General features: G+C 48.4%; 3 protein-coding genes across 3 annotated transcripts; 2 read left to right on the top strand and 1 right to left on the bottom strand.

Moving 5' to 3' along the window:
• Positions 1-2,506: 2,506 nt before the first annotated feature.
• Positions 2,507-2,793, top strand: BO83DRAFT_424266 (uncharacterized protein; the record flags this gene model as incomplete). The annotated part of the gene is made up of 2 exons (XM_025535152.1): positions 2,507-2,591; positions 2,681-2,793. The coding sequence occupies 2 exons, from the start codon at positions 2,507-2,509 to the stop codon at positions 2,791-2,793; spliced, it is 198 nt and encodes a 65-aa protein (XP_025391069.1).
• Positions 2,794-2,837: 44 nt separating this feature from the next.
• On the top strand, positions 2,838-3,487 carry BO83DRAFT_198806 (uncharacterized protein). Its single transcript, XM_025526621.1, has one exon. It carries the CDS (start codon positions 2,994-2,996, stop codon positions 3,324-3,326), a length of 333 nt encoding a protein of 110 aa, XP_025391068.1. The 5' UTR covers positions 2,838-2,993; the 3' UTR covers positions 3,327-3,487.
• A 2,780-nt stretch (positions 3,488-6,267) lies between these two features.
• BO83DRAFT_198785 (G1/S-specific cyclin) lies at positions 6,268-8,297 on the bottom strand. Its single transcript, XM_025526620.1, has one exon. The coding sequence runs from the start codon at positions 7,919-7,921 to the stop codon at positions 6,665-6,667; it is 1,257 nt and encodes a 418-aa protein (XP_025391067.1). The 5' UTR covers positions 7,922-8,297; the 3' UTR covers positions 6,268-6,664.
• Positions 8,298-14,656: the final 6,359 nt, after the last annotated feature.

Here is a 14,656-nt window from a genome sequence, read left to right as displayed (position 1 = left end):
TCTCAATAATCTAATCTACTTGATGGAAAAAAAAAAAGGAGGGAGGTGAAGCGAGTTGAGTCGGTAAAGGAATCAAGTATGGTTTCTACTGGATTTAGCTCTAGTGTAGCTTGCTTACTCTGCTAAGGTAGGTAGAGCTTACTGACTAGATCCGGAAGTAGATAGTTAGTTCCATGCTGATGGTAGTAATAGTCTGGGGAATGATAATTACCCTGATAATAAGCTTGGAGCTATCTATCCATCTATCATTTACTGAAACGTTTGAGTTGTTTCCCCATCGTCAGCATCATCGTCGAGACTATTATTGGGTTTGTTTTTTACTGCTTCGCTTCTTGCCTAATAACCGGGCTTCATCAAAGTATGATTCTTATTGCGACTAGAGAAAAGCTAAGACCCGAGATAAGGGGGTGAGTGAGTGGTGTGGATGGGTGGTTGATCCATCCACCCCCCTCCCTGAGAGGCAGGTCTATCTCGAGTACAATACACGGCATACAGTAGATACTGTAGTGATTAGTCGAGTCGGTGATGGGGATGGGTTGCGATGTTCAAATTACCTTACCTAGCTAAGGTAGGGTAAAACCGTACTTTGTCCGTGTGACAGGAATAGTAGTAAACCAGTTGGGTAGGACGACGACGACGACTACGACGACTGCTATTTTGGACCTTTTTTTTCGCGGGTTGTTCTAATAAACTGGAGCTTGCTTTGCTGCCAGCTAACACAGGAAGTTCCCGTAGATAGTAAGGAAGTCAATTAGGTGTGGAGGATGTTGATCCACTTGGAAGAGAGGAGATGTTCGGTTCGGTCGAGACTACTATGAGTAAGTGTGCCTGAGGTTCAGGTCCCCTTCCACTCTTACTGTTTCGGGATAGATGGAGCCAGCACCAATTGGGTTAGATGTGTTATTTATGGGATGGTACGGGGAGTGTAATATTGGCTTGTTATTAATAGTTGAGCGACTGTCAGGTGATCTGTGGGGGGTGGTATAAGGCTGTAAATTACCATTATTGTGACCACTCTGACCCAATCATCAGACGCATCCCTGGTTTTAGGGGGTAACATTCCCAGGGGGAGCTGGCTTCCCGTGACCCAAGGCGAGTCGGTAAGGTATTGGGCCTTACCAAGCATTGATTTCCAGCTTGGACAGCCATCAGCAACTGGCAAAAGTTGAGTTGTCGACAACTAGTCCAACTAATTAGTAGTTACCCAAAGGCAAGGCCAGTTGGTGGAATGACTGCCTCAGCCTGGTACCGCCACATCACCTAGTGCTCTTCGGCCAGACGAGAAAGGAGAGCGGATTCAGCCTGTCTGTTCCAACTCTCCAGCCACAGTCTCCTGAGGGCATTGCCTGATGACTTGACGGGCGGTGCCGAGGGAAGCCTGCCTGCCTGCCTGCCTGCCTGCCTGCCTGCCTGCCTGCCTGTTACTCCCAGGCTCTCTGTTTCCCAGGCTCTCTGACTCCCATTCCCCTTCAGGCTCCAGGGCTCAGGCTCAGGCTATCAGCATAGCAACTCTCCTATCGGAATCATCCCCCAAACCCAATTGAAACACTTACTCATCCCCCATCGTGAGAGTGTCACTAGAATGACGAATCACCTGGTTTGCTGCCTCGTCTTTTTGTCCTTGAATTTCGCCCCTGGCAGGGGCGGTGGATACCACCACCCCGGGCGAAGTTCGAGGCTTCGACGAGGATTCCAGACATTCGATTTCCTTTTGCCTGGGGGGCCACCCCATGACGTCTGTGTCGCGGACTTCTTTTGGATCGACGATGCTTTCGTAGCATGTACCTAGTATGTAGCATGTAGCATGTAGCATAGCATGTAGCAGGCCGCCGCAGGCTGGTAATGCAAATGGGGGGAAAGAATGGAAGGCAGCAGAGCCCACCGACTAGTCAGTCCTGCAAGATGATCGATCTGCTTCTCCGTCATGGCTGGCTTAGTGAAGTGTGAGTTTACCCGTCTAGATCCAAGTCCCTTGGGGGGGGGGAAGCTAAACTGAACGGGATCTGATTCGACTTGATCCTTTTCTGGATTGGAGCATTATTCTGGCTTTGCTTTGCTTTCTATTCTATTTCCGTTTGGATACTGTTATACTTCCCTCCTCCGGGGAAAACATACAAAAGCCTCCTGCCGTCCGTTTGGAATCGCTTCTTTTCCATCTACCACAGACTACTAACTACTATTACAACTCTACTATCAACAACATCTCCAACCCAAGACTACTTACTACTTAGTCTTTGACTACTTCTGCTCTACCTTCATCTATCCTTCTTCTCTCATCGTCTTCTCTCACCCTCTTCTCTTACACTTCGGATTTTGGCCTCGTACTGAGCCTTGCTCCGCCACCGACTGCCATCCTTATACTTACTATATAAATCTACTTTCCTCTCTGACTCCTACCGTCTACTACTATCTCATCTCACCTCCTATCTTCTACCAAACTACCACCACCACTACTACAAAACAATCCACTTATTTCTATCACATCTCTTTTCGTCAAACCATCAACATGCCTCACAAAGTCAACGACTCCAATTCTACCCTGTCCAGCAGTGGCAGCAGCGGTGACCGTGTTGTAGTCTCAGATCTACGAGGTATGTCTTTCCCCCCATCTGCAACTCCAAATCTACTATCTACATCTTGCTGGATCACGGAAGCTAATCCGGCGTCTGTCTCTCCTTAGGGCCCAATGCTGTCCCACGCCGTACACAACCCCCAGTGATTGTCCACAACCGGGGAGGGCAGATCTACGATGAAACGAGACCCTCTGATTGGGACAAGCAACGGTGGAAGTAAACCCATCCTGGTTTCCTCAACCCTCCAGTCGGGGGGAGTTCCCTTCCGGAAGCGCTGCTGGGCAGTTGCTGGGGACTATTTGTCGCCGGAAGGGCCGATTATCCGCGCGGCTTCGTCCAAAAGTGAGGCGACGGATCGACAGCTGGTCTGGTCAACTATCTTATTCGGCGTCTCTCTCGTTCTCGACCGGCAACCGACGGATGGAATGGCATGCTCTGGACTCTTGTCACCGCCCCCCTGACAATGCTGCATTGCAGCGCTGCCATCCTTTGCTGTCTCTTGTCTGTCTCCCACTCTCCCCGTTGCCGTCGGTTCCCTTGCGAATCGTTGCCCCGGATTCTTGTCTTGCCCTTCCGTCAAGATTACCTTCTGGACTTGATTTCCTTTCCCGATCATTGTACACTATTGTGACTCTTTTTGTTTTTTTGACGCCCTTTTTCGGATTTCCGACGCCATGCCCTTGTATTATTTGGTTTCTTTTACCCTTTCGGAGATTTCGTGTTCCTGTTGCTCCGTGTCTCCTCACACTGTGACGAGGCACACGTGTTACATCCCTCCATCCATCCACTGGCAAGACTGAGCGGAGGACGGACACGAACTCTAACCCGGTTGTGTCTATCTACGCTCGAGACAGCGACGGCATAGTTCCGGGCCAGCCCTTGCTTCTGCCGTCCCTTGTCAGCAGCAACCGCGACACCATCTTCCTATCCCTTTTTTTTCTTATTTCTTCTTTTCTGGCTGTACCATATCGTGCCGATGCTTTTTCTCTGCCCTCCCTTTTCTGCTTTTGTCATTCCGCATAGCGTGGGTTTGATCTTGCAGGACTACCTCTTTTTTCGGCTCCTGTCCTAATTATGTGCTTCATGTCATATCACGGTCATGTCATGTCATTCCTTCATTCGCTCGTTCGCTCTCTCGTCCGACTTGGACGCGGAGTCATCTGCATCGCCTATACTCAGGCCATGACAGTTGCCGACCGGCCCAGTCTGGGCGGGTGGGCAGGTGCTGCGCTGGTCGCGGGCTACCTGCCTCCTACATACACACTAACACACACAAACCCTGATGTACCATCATTATTGCTCGACATGACTGATGCTCTACTGTTCCCAAGTACTATCCATCTGCTGTTGACTGGTTTGGATTGTTGTTGCCGTTATTTTGATGTCACACATACTATTTCACAGAACTTACTTGGATACATTCTAAGTGAGGTTGTACCAGATAATCTAATTGTCATGATTACTACCACTACAAGTGTCTGCATCCATCCATCCATACAGAGTACACACCCAGTAGCTACTATCTCCCATTGACTTTGCACCAACCCGACTAAACCCAATCCATCCCCCACCGCATACCTACTGCATACACCAGAAAACAAAGTAAACCAAGTAACACTGACAACACTGACAACACTTCTTCCCCGCAATTCCATTTACATTCATTACCCACTTTCTACCCCGTGGCATGATACCTCCCACAGTTTGACGTACTGTACTGTATGTACATTTGTCTTGTCCTGATCCTATTGTTTCTATCCGTAGTCACATATCCCACAACCAGCAACAGGGACACATCCCCACATTTTATTGACATTTGACATATATGCTCCGTGTTAATGTGCTGGCATGTCGTTATCCATACATACGTACACATACCCCCACATGCACACACACACACACACACACACACACAGATGAACAGACAGACAGACATACGATCCGAATCTCTCAATTCTCTCCGCTTCTGCAGATACAGCAGAAGAAATGATAGACAGGATAGGACAGAAGAAGAAACAGAGTCTAGAACTATATTCAACCATGACTAGTAAATAACGACCAGCACATCACCTGACCACACGCACTGCACACGACATCGTCTGTGCTGCATTATGGATAGCTCAGGCAAACAAAGCTACCTACCTACCTACCTACTTTCCTGGCATTTACCTAAATAAGGTAAGTTGGAAGATAGGCAGGCAGGCAGGCAGGCAGGCAGGCAGGCAGGCAGGTTGACAGGGTTACAGTATGTAGATGAGAGTGATGGTGGTGGTAGTAGTAGTAGTAGTAGTAGTAGTAGTAGTAGTAGTAGTAGTAGTAGTAGTAGTAGTAGTAGTAGTAGTAGTAGTAGTAGTAGTGACTGACAACATGATATGATGCACTGCATGCACAAGTAGCGGCATCAACGGCTCAGCCAAGATCGGAAAGTACAGTACAGAACAATAGCAAGCAAGCAAACAGACAAACAAACATCCACCCTCTGCCTACAGTACAGAACAATAGCAAGCACGCAGGCAAGCAAGCAAGCAAACAAACACAACATTTTCGTTTCGAATATGCTGCCAAGTTTTGTTTTTCTCATCGTGTCTTAGCAGCACTCACTACATAAAAAGAATAAAACTTGACTACTTACTAACTGAAGAAATACTTCTATCGCCTCATAGATTATTTACTATACTTAGTACTAACTCTATTCACTGTTGACATGGATTTTCTAGAATGTATGTCACTTACTACTACTGCTACTACTACTACTACCTACCCACTAAAAGATACCGTCTGTGCCATTTTACTTTTTTTCCTTTTTTGCACTGTAAGCAGATTATCTATCTATACACATCTGGAAAAGTGGAAAAGTATCCCATTGTGGCCAGGCTGCTGTAGCCAAGACGGACTGGCCCGAGTCGGGCATGTCGGGCACTCTCGCGCGTGCGTATGCACGATTGATTGATTGACTGATTGATTCATGGGTGTACAGGGTATGTGGGATTGTCTAGAGGGTAGTCTATGCATGTAGCTTACTTTGGACGGGTATGATACTAGTAGTAGTGGTGTAAACGGGTATGTATATGTGTATGTGTATGTGTATGTAGTCGCTCAAGATCTGACTTTCCACGAAAGAATAAGGAAAAGGAAAGCAAATGCAAGATCGAACCACAAGGGAAAATAAACCCAAGGAGATAGATCGATCGATCAAGGTATCATCCGAGTGAACGAGAGAAATGAAGATGGAAAAAGAAGTAGGTATAGTAAGTAGTAAAGGTAAAATGGAATGGTCAATTTTCATCCACCGGTCCATAATTGTTGTGATGACAGATCCTTTATCTGCATCTTTCTCTCTCTCCAACTATTAAATAACAAAAATTCATATCTGTTTGGTATTTTCTCATTTGCATTTTCCTCCCCGGACCACACAGATTTTTTTGGTCGGTTTTGACAGTGTTCTTTTCTGCTTTTTTTGGGGGACCTCATTCCACCAGGAAGAAAACAGATGCCGTGCTCAGATAAAAGCACGGTGCAGGGTCTTGTAGGCGACCTGCGTGTATAGAAGGAAACATGGGGTCAGAGGTTAAGCCACATTAATGTTCTTTACGTAGGGGTGTTGTGAAGGGGACAAGGTTGACGAATGTTGTGAAAGGGGTAGATAGGGAAAAAGGGGGAGAACTAGAAACGGAAAGTTAAATCGAAACACCCAGCTTGGTCATCGCAATCCACTAAAGGAAGCGCAGGAATGTGTGACGCTACCCATGGGCTGCGATGGAAAACGAAAACATAAATGCAAATGTACTCGAACGGCTCGCGCTTGCAATGCTAGTTGTAGAAGAAGAGAAATAACAAGCTGAATGCAACGGGGGGTAGTCCCGAGAGATGATATGCGGAAGACAAGGAGATGGGGTATGCAATTTTTAGACAAAGAAACAAAGACGGAGATAGAACGAAATTGGTGTCGAAGTAGAACCAGGTCTGTATAGGTTCTGGTTCCAACCAGAGCGGCAGTTATGGCACAAGATGCAAAAATACATCGTATTCAGGTATCAAGCAATATGTTGGTATATTATTGATGAGCAGCTTCTTCAACCCTCGTGTCGAGTTCAGTAACCAGTGCTGAATGACATGTTGGGCTGGAGGAACTGTTGTTGGTACGTGGTGTCCTGCGAATACGTGTGAGAGCTCACGTACTGCATACTGGGCGGAGGTGTCGGCGATGGCGAGCAAGCACTAGCTCCTGCTGTGCCTTTGGCAAAGGTGGGATTACCACCATTGGCGAAAGCCTCGTTCTCCGGCGTGATTGGCGGTGTGATATAACCGTGCGCCATGGCCGATGATTGGGTCGCCTTCTGCGGTGTAGCAAGCCCAATCTCGCCTTCGTATGGCTTGGGCTCGGGTTGGACAACGTCCGTTTGCGGGCTGGGGGGCGTGTAGCTTGCGATCGAAGCTTGACGGGCAAGGAATTGTTCCAGCACCTTGGACACACGGGAGTAGTGAGCCGAGGAATACTTCCTGGAAAGTACCTGGGAGGGTTGGTGAAGCTGCTGCGACAAACCCACGAGCGTCATCGAGTCGTACTGGGACGCCCATTCTGTGTGACGAGGCTGAGTCCGGTTGAGGATGCAGCGCGCCAGAGCCAACGAGGCCCGGGCGAGATCCGACGATGGCTTGGACACAAATTCCCGATGGAACAGCGAGATCTCCGAGATGTACAATGCTAGATGCTCGACCTCGGCATCATACGGGCAATCCATCACGGCCATCTGCAAGAAGCTATCGACTGTCGGGTGTCCAATGGTCCACCCCAGTGTTTGCAGCACATGCCACTCCATTTGGATGAACATGTCGTCGTCGTATAGCGAGCAGCACATGGACTTGAGTTCCTTGATGGTAGGCACGCGGTCCTTCTTGTCGCCATACTTGGCTGCGATGAGCAAGGCAGCACATCCAACGAGTTGATAGTGTCTCTTGTAAACAACACGCTTGGAGCAGTAACGGTCAAGAAGGTTGATGGTGAGGAAGAGGGTCGATGGCAAGAGCTGGAATGCTGTGTGGGCTTCAATCAAGAAGTCGAGCAGGTATGGACGCATGAACCACTGAATCTCAGTCTGAATATCGATTGACTCGACGTCCGGAAGGGTGGCAGCATCCATGTCCAGCATGTGCGCCAGAACGTCATCACGGAATTCCTCGCTGGTAATCTTTGACAGCTGTTCCGCCATGGCGTACTGACGCTCGCGAGCCATCAACTTGGCGTGTTCTTTCGGATCCATACGGGGGGCAGGGAACTCGTCGTAGGACTCGACGAAGAAAGTATCGCAGGGCTGGTAGCTCGATGTGGGGCGCTTGTGGTAGGCCATGATGTCGGTCTGGTAATAACGTCGACCCAAAGAGTATTCAAAGAGTGGACCTGATAACTGTGTCGATCAGGAAACGACGGAGGTGAGAGAGTGACAGTCGTCGGATTAGGGGATTAATGAGTGGAATTAGTTGGGATATATTAAGATCAAAGGCCACAAGAGACGATAGCCTGGTATTGAAAAGGGGAAGGATGGGTAGACAGCTGGAGCGGAGCCTTGTGATGGCCGGAGCTAAAGGAAGGTGATTATTAGTAAATCGTAATATTAAAATTAGAAGATTAAGGAAATTTGTAAACGAGTGTGAAGTGCCAAAGGATGGTAATGTAGATATAGAGGTGAAGGGAAGGATTGAAAGGTGAGAAAGGAAGGCCCAAAGATCGAGGGCGGAAAAGGGGATTCCCTGGGGATAAAGTATACTAACCCAGATTGAAAGCCTTCGGGCAGAGGGCACGATGCAACCCTTACCGTGACGGCGTGTCTGGCATCTAGGCTGGCTAGGAACAGGCAGGAATGATCCGTTGAGATGGTACTCTGTAGGATACCAGTCCGAAAGACGAAGCACGAGTAAACGCCTTCGCCCTAGGAACCGATGCTTGAACTGGCAAGCCTGGGTGTGCTCCGGAATGTGGAAACAGGAGCACAGGCACGAACCCTATGAAGGGGTGGGGAAATCGTCAGGGGGGGAAAAGGATTTAAGTGCAAAGAAAAGAATGACCACCACATACAGTTTGCAATCCAGTGTCTTTCGAACGTCCCTGTACAGGACTGGAATGGTGTTGCGACAGGGGATAAGCGCTTAGAGAGCCAAAATCCACATTAAAGGGAGGGAGGCTAAATCGAGGCCAAATTGAGATATTAATCAAGAAAAACCTGTCTGTTCAAGGAGCAAAAAGAAAGGTTAGCCATCATCATCTAACCATCACTCTTCTTTCCTTCAATCGCCAATTGTGACTAAAAGGTAAAAGCTTCTTGGTGGTCTGCCAATGTATGAGGGCCCGGGTCGACCCCGTCAAATATGCACGAGCCGTGCTACGCATTCTTTCTTCAGGGCACATGAGGATCTCCTCCTTCCGATCCACCTCGTTGCTTAAGATAAGGACGATCCTCTCCCTCTGGCAACATGCACTGTCGAATGGAGACAGGCCAAGGTGGAGGGAGAGGACATCCGACCTGCAACATCTGCATTCCCTGCCCACACCGAACTCAACGAGCCATTGTCCATAACCCCCGACCTATACGCAGCCACTGTCCGAATATCCTTTATCCAGCACCTCCATTGTGACATTGCCGACGTATAATTGCGGTCATCTCAGACTTCAGGTTTCCACGCCTCGAAGGAAATGTGGCAGGTCTCGGAGTTCGAAATAAGGAATTGCTGACTTCATTCGAATTGGGCTCATGGGGAACTCGCTCAGCTGGCAGGTAGCTTCACTGACATCCACTGACATCGGTGCCAGGCAGGTCGAACTATCATCCAGAGTGTCTTCCACTTCCACCCAATTACCCACCCACTCACCCACCACTCAAACCCCGACCATCCAAGCAGGGGGAAAAAAGGGGGGTTGTAAGGACAAAGAAAAAGGTGTTCTCACCTCCCAAAGGATCACAACCAAGATATAGAAATGTACAGAAAGCGTTGAAAAAAAAAGAACCCTTCTCTTTCGCTCTTCTAACCGGCAGGAGCTGAAGTCAGGGGAGTCTATCCGTCGATGTCACGGATAGGGCACCGGTAGTCGGATATGGGGGGGGGGGGGGGGGGGGAATTCGCCGTTTGAGTTAACAAACGTCGAAAGGGGAGGACGTCGAAGCGAGAGCTGACGGACACGGCTCGACTGGAGAGCTGGTGCAACTGGCTGAAGAAGTGGTCGACTGTTATAGGACAGTCAACGGTCTTTTCTGCCTCGTAGACCAGTCTCAGTTCTCTCCTAAGGAATTGGCGGGTGGTAAGGAAAGGGGGAGGAGGGGAAGAGAAGGAAGGGAGAGGAGGTGAAGATAAGAAGAATGAGGAGGAGAGGAAAGTGAGGAGGAGCTGCTCTCTCTCCAGACGGGTGTAGTAGAAAGAAGAGAAAAAGAGGATTAAAGAGATGGGACGAGGGCCGGAGATAGAAGTCTCGAGAGGATCGCTGCAGGTTAGCTCGCCCACGCTGTATCGTAACCCATGACGCTTTTCCCGTATGAATTGTGGTATTGGGTATCGCGTACCGAGGCTGGAAGGTAAGCGTATGGTTCTGTTTTAGTTTCATCTCGGTTTCCAACGGTATCTGACCAACCAAAATGGGCGGTTGGCTGGCTGGTGTCTCTTCTTTCTTTTACTTCCACCTCCATACGTTTGATCTTCAGGCCTACAGATCCATCAAACTCGTGTTCAAAGGTACGGATAAGATGCTTGTGAAACATGCTAAAAAGGTCTACAACTCAAGCATGTCCTCCAGGGCCAAGAATACCATCTACTTGTGTTGTGGAACAAGCGGAAGCGCATGAGGAAAGCCGGGGCGCTTTGGTGTATCTTACTGGAAGATACCAGGAGAATGGGTAGAAACTGAGCCCTCACAGACCAAAATCACATCGAGCAATAGACAACTCCTTTTGCAGAACCTCGCATCGGATACACCCTCAACCTAACGCGGCCTGAGCCCCGGAGGAGCGGCCCTTACTGTGAAAAGGGAAAGTCTATTACCCTAGAGGTACATACATACAGGCAAGTACGTAAGGGTATGGATGCGGTACAGCGGTAGAGACGGGAGATACTGGGAGGTACTGGGCTGGGGCGGGTACCTACTAGTAGGAGTTTAGTATACCACCGTATAGTTACGGTCGGCCGTATGCCTTCGCCTTTTGGTTACCTATTCATTCTTTCTTCATTGGGGACCAACTTTCATCCAGGAGGGGCACAGGCATCATCACTTTTTCTCATACCTTTCAACATTATCCATTACTTTTTTATTCTTTCCAGCTGGTAGATCCACTCTCAAACCAGGGAATCGATAAGTCTGGAGAGAGGAGGGGGTTTTTTCTTTTTGACGTTGCAAGTTGCAATGCTAGCTGGAGATTGACTTTCTTTGCTTCCGGGCTGTACCAGACGACTGGTCTCGGTTCACCCGTAGGGGAGACACCTGTTTTTCGATGGCGGCCTCTCGACCCTCTAAACCTGCAAAGTCCCAGCACCAGCGCTCCTTCGGTGGGCTTCGGGGTGGGGTGATCTCCCTCGTCACCGGCCAGTCCTCACCAGCCATTGCCTCCCTGATTCAGGCCAGGAACACCTCCGGTCCTTGGCTCTGTGACCTTTCTTTTTCTTTCTTTTCTCCTCTGGTCTCTCTGGGCCCTTAGGATGCGACAGAGTAGCGTACCGTGTATGTATCATTATTGGAGCTGCGATTCTCTTGCATTAGGCCTTTCCCTGCTACTCAGTAACTAAACTCACACTACCTATCTAGTAACTAGTTAGGGTGAGCAGTGTGTCAGTTGCCCTCTAGTCAATTAGTTGGTCTGGAGACAAACCGACTTCAATTGTGGGCTGCGGTCTGCTGCAATGTGACGATTAACTAAACTAGTACGGAGAGCCTACCAAAGTCGTCGTTATCAAGGAATTTTAATCTATCTGTCGTAGTTGAAATAATAGTATGTGATCCCTAATGCGACAATGCTGGACACATTCTCTCCATGGACACAATTGACCCTCCCATTTCACTGAAACCCTCGATCTATCCATCCTATTCTCTTAACTCGTCAGGTCGACTAGGGTCGGGCAACTTTACCTATCCTTCAGCATATCATAAGGACGAATTGCTATTTGACGACTCGCTCGGATTACCCACAAATGCGGAGTAGCCGACTGGGACTTTTCTTTTTCTTTTTTTTTTTTCAGCTGGTGACTGCCCGTAATCATGCTCGATCGAATGGTTCGCATTTATTTTACTTTGGTAGGTAGAGATGTACGTAAGTAAGTATAGTAACTAAAGTATGTAAGTTGTCTTCATACATACAGTAAGTAAGTATTAGAAAACCAGAACTCACATCCCCGTACCTTACTACTACATAATAAGCAGTATCTAGTTAGTTCCATAGTAGTGGGAGAGCGGTCGCGTCTCTCCCTCACTCTCCCTATAGCCGTCATCGACTGCTGACTGGCCCGACCCGCACTGGGCTACGGTACATCGCGTATCCTTCTGCGACCATTCACAACCAGTCGCTACCATGATTGCTCTTACGCCCCTCGTCTGAGGCTTGTTGTTGTACAGCTCGTGATCCATCGACTTTGGCCTCTCCTCCGAAAGGAAAAGACCCTCCTCGTAGCCCGTTGGTCTCTTTGTTTCGCACACAACAAGGGTTTTTCTCTCTTCGCCTCGAACCAAAATCAGACGAGAGGTTGTGCTGTTGGATCATATGCAAGATGATCCGCGGGAGAGGGGTAGCCAGAGCCCAGGCCCACGGTACGCAGTTCAACCTGACTCTACTGTTTCAATTCGCCTTTTTCCGAGCTCTTTGACTGAACCGGACACACATTTGCTTTGTACTGCATCTTGTAGTGTTGCCCGATTCACACATATCGCTGAACACAAAAGAAACGGTGAGAAAAATTGGATGAGGCCTTTGCCGTAGTGTGTATCTATCCGGGTACTACATGGTCTCTGCGCAGTAAGGCAACCTTCAGTATTACAGTAGGAAGATGGCCATATACGAATGCTCATCACCCGTTAATATTGGCGATTCCGATTCCCCGGCACATAGAATACATTATTACTTCACTAGACACTGGGATGCCATTGATGCAGTGCAGCTGCACTGGCGTGAGATGGCCCGAGGGATCCATACCGACGAACGCTTTTCTGTGAGTTCCTGTGACGCAGGTATCCTTGCGGGGGTGACCTCCCGCAACTTACTGTTCATCCAATGGCTCGGAGTAGGCGGTTCGCGGATCTAAGATGGTGTTATGAATGCTACGTATAGAATCACGACGATTGATAAAGGACGCGATTTGGTGCGAATTCTACGGCGAGCAGAATTGACCCGTGGACATTGCACATGTGGTCGAACCGGCAATCAGTGACATGCAACCTCGTACCTGTCGAAATCTAACAGAGAGGTAACGGGACGTAACCCTGAATGCGTACCTTTCAATCATCTACACCGATAAAGAATGCAAATCTGCTAATTGAAGATATTGTGGTATCGATTTATGAGCTACTCAAAGTTTGACCTGTGACTGAGAAGTAAAGATAGGACCCATGGTAGAACCTCAAGGGAGTAAGGGAAGTCTAAATCACAAGGCTGGCTGAAAAGTCTTCAACGACCAAAAAGCTAGTTTCATGAAAGAGTGAAGCATCACGAAGCTCTGGATACATCCACACCGAGCTTTGTTGAAAACTCAAGGTTGAGGTGGTGGCTAGAACGCTCTCGATACTCGGCGCAGGGATAGCTTCTAATCCCGAGCCTCGAATTCCCGTATCCTCCTACAATCCCTGGTCCTCCAAAGCCATGCCTATTCAGAGGACGGGAGTGGCTGAGACGGGCTGACATTGTCACTTGTCATTTGTCCGTTCTCCACCGAGCTTTATGTGTCTTGCATCTGGACTTGGTGTATAATTGAGGTGGCTAACTCTGGTCACAATTGCAGGCTGTCCTTGCTTCAGACTGATCTCTTCCAATCTTCAACTCCTACCCTAGTAGGTCATGCTGCCGATTCCGGAATGTACGCGCTTTGGTCCTGTGGACAAGATACGATGCATCCAGGTGTTTTCTTATCATGATGGAATGCTGGATAGGGAACATTCTCACTATGCCGGGAGAAAGGAGCAACCTGCGGGACCGGGGTATCTTGCGAAGATACATATTTCCTTCATTCATCCATTATTACATGACCCAACCGTTCAAATTTGGTCGCTCTCGTCAGCACATTCAATCGTGATGAACAATAAGGGGTAAAAGGGGCACTTTAGTGCGGACGAAGGATGTTTGCTTCATTACCTCCAGGCGCCAAGCTGCCAGCCGATCGCGATTAGTAGATTACCCTCTATAGCACTCGTGTAATGAATGTCTAGCTTGTGCATGGCTTGTGGCGAGCGATCGAAGTGAGGCTTAGCTATCTGAACATGTTCTTTGCAGATCGTGGACTCAATACATCCTGTAAGGAATCAATTGGTAAGAAGTGCACAGAATCTCGGTAACTATCAAGTTGCCTAGGTAATAGCAACTGACCGGGCAAATTTCGACCACTGGGATCTTTTCTATTTCACTACAAAACCACCAAATATAAGTGAGGCTTACATTATTGGTTACTTATTCGCTTCAGGGACCCTTATGAGGCTTCTGGAGTAATGCACGGTAGCCGCTGGAGCCTATCCGCCTTCTTCCCGTCCACATCCCCATGCCGCCGGGCGTATGGAAATAGAAGAAACAAGACCCTAGCTGGAGGAACAATCTACTTCCTCCTTCAATGTATGGACAATCGCCGCATGGGGTACATGTATAATGATACTATAGAGATATCATCATGCATGTAGAGATGATCCAGAAATGCGTTGCTTTCGTAACCCCATCCTTAACTAAAATGGCTACCTAGACTAACTATTCTAAGCGTCCTCCCGGCGACGTATCAATAGACATCTCCTTGCTGGGTACCTGCAGACTCCAATTCGATACATTCTACTCCAATCAACGAATCCTTGTTTAACCTGCAGACAAGTAACCGTCCTTGCACTGATATTATGCATTCCTCTGGATGGAGTACATGGTCAT

This window comes from Aspergillus eucalypticola (genome assembly GCF_003184535.1).
Source record: "Aspergillus eucalypticola CBS 122712 chromosome Unknown BO83scaffold_5, whole genome shotgun sequence".
Taxonomy (NCBI): domain Eukaryota; kingdom Fungi; phylum Ascomycota; class Eurotiomycetes; order Eurotiales; family Aspergillaceae; genus Aspergillus; species Aspergillus eucalypticola.
This window is presented reverse-complemented; position numbering and strand designations above follow the sequence as displayed.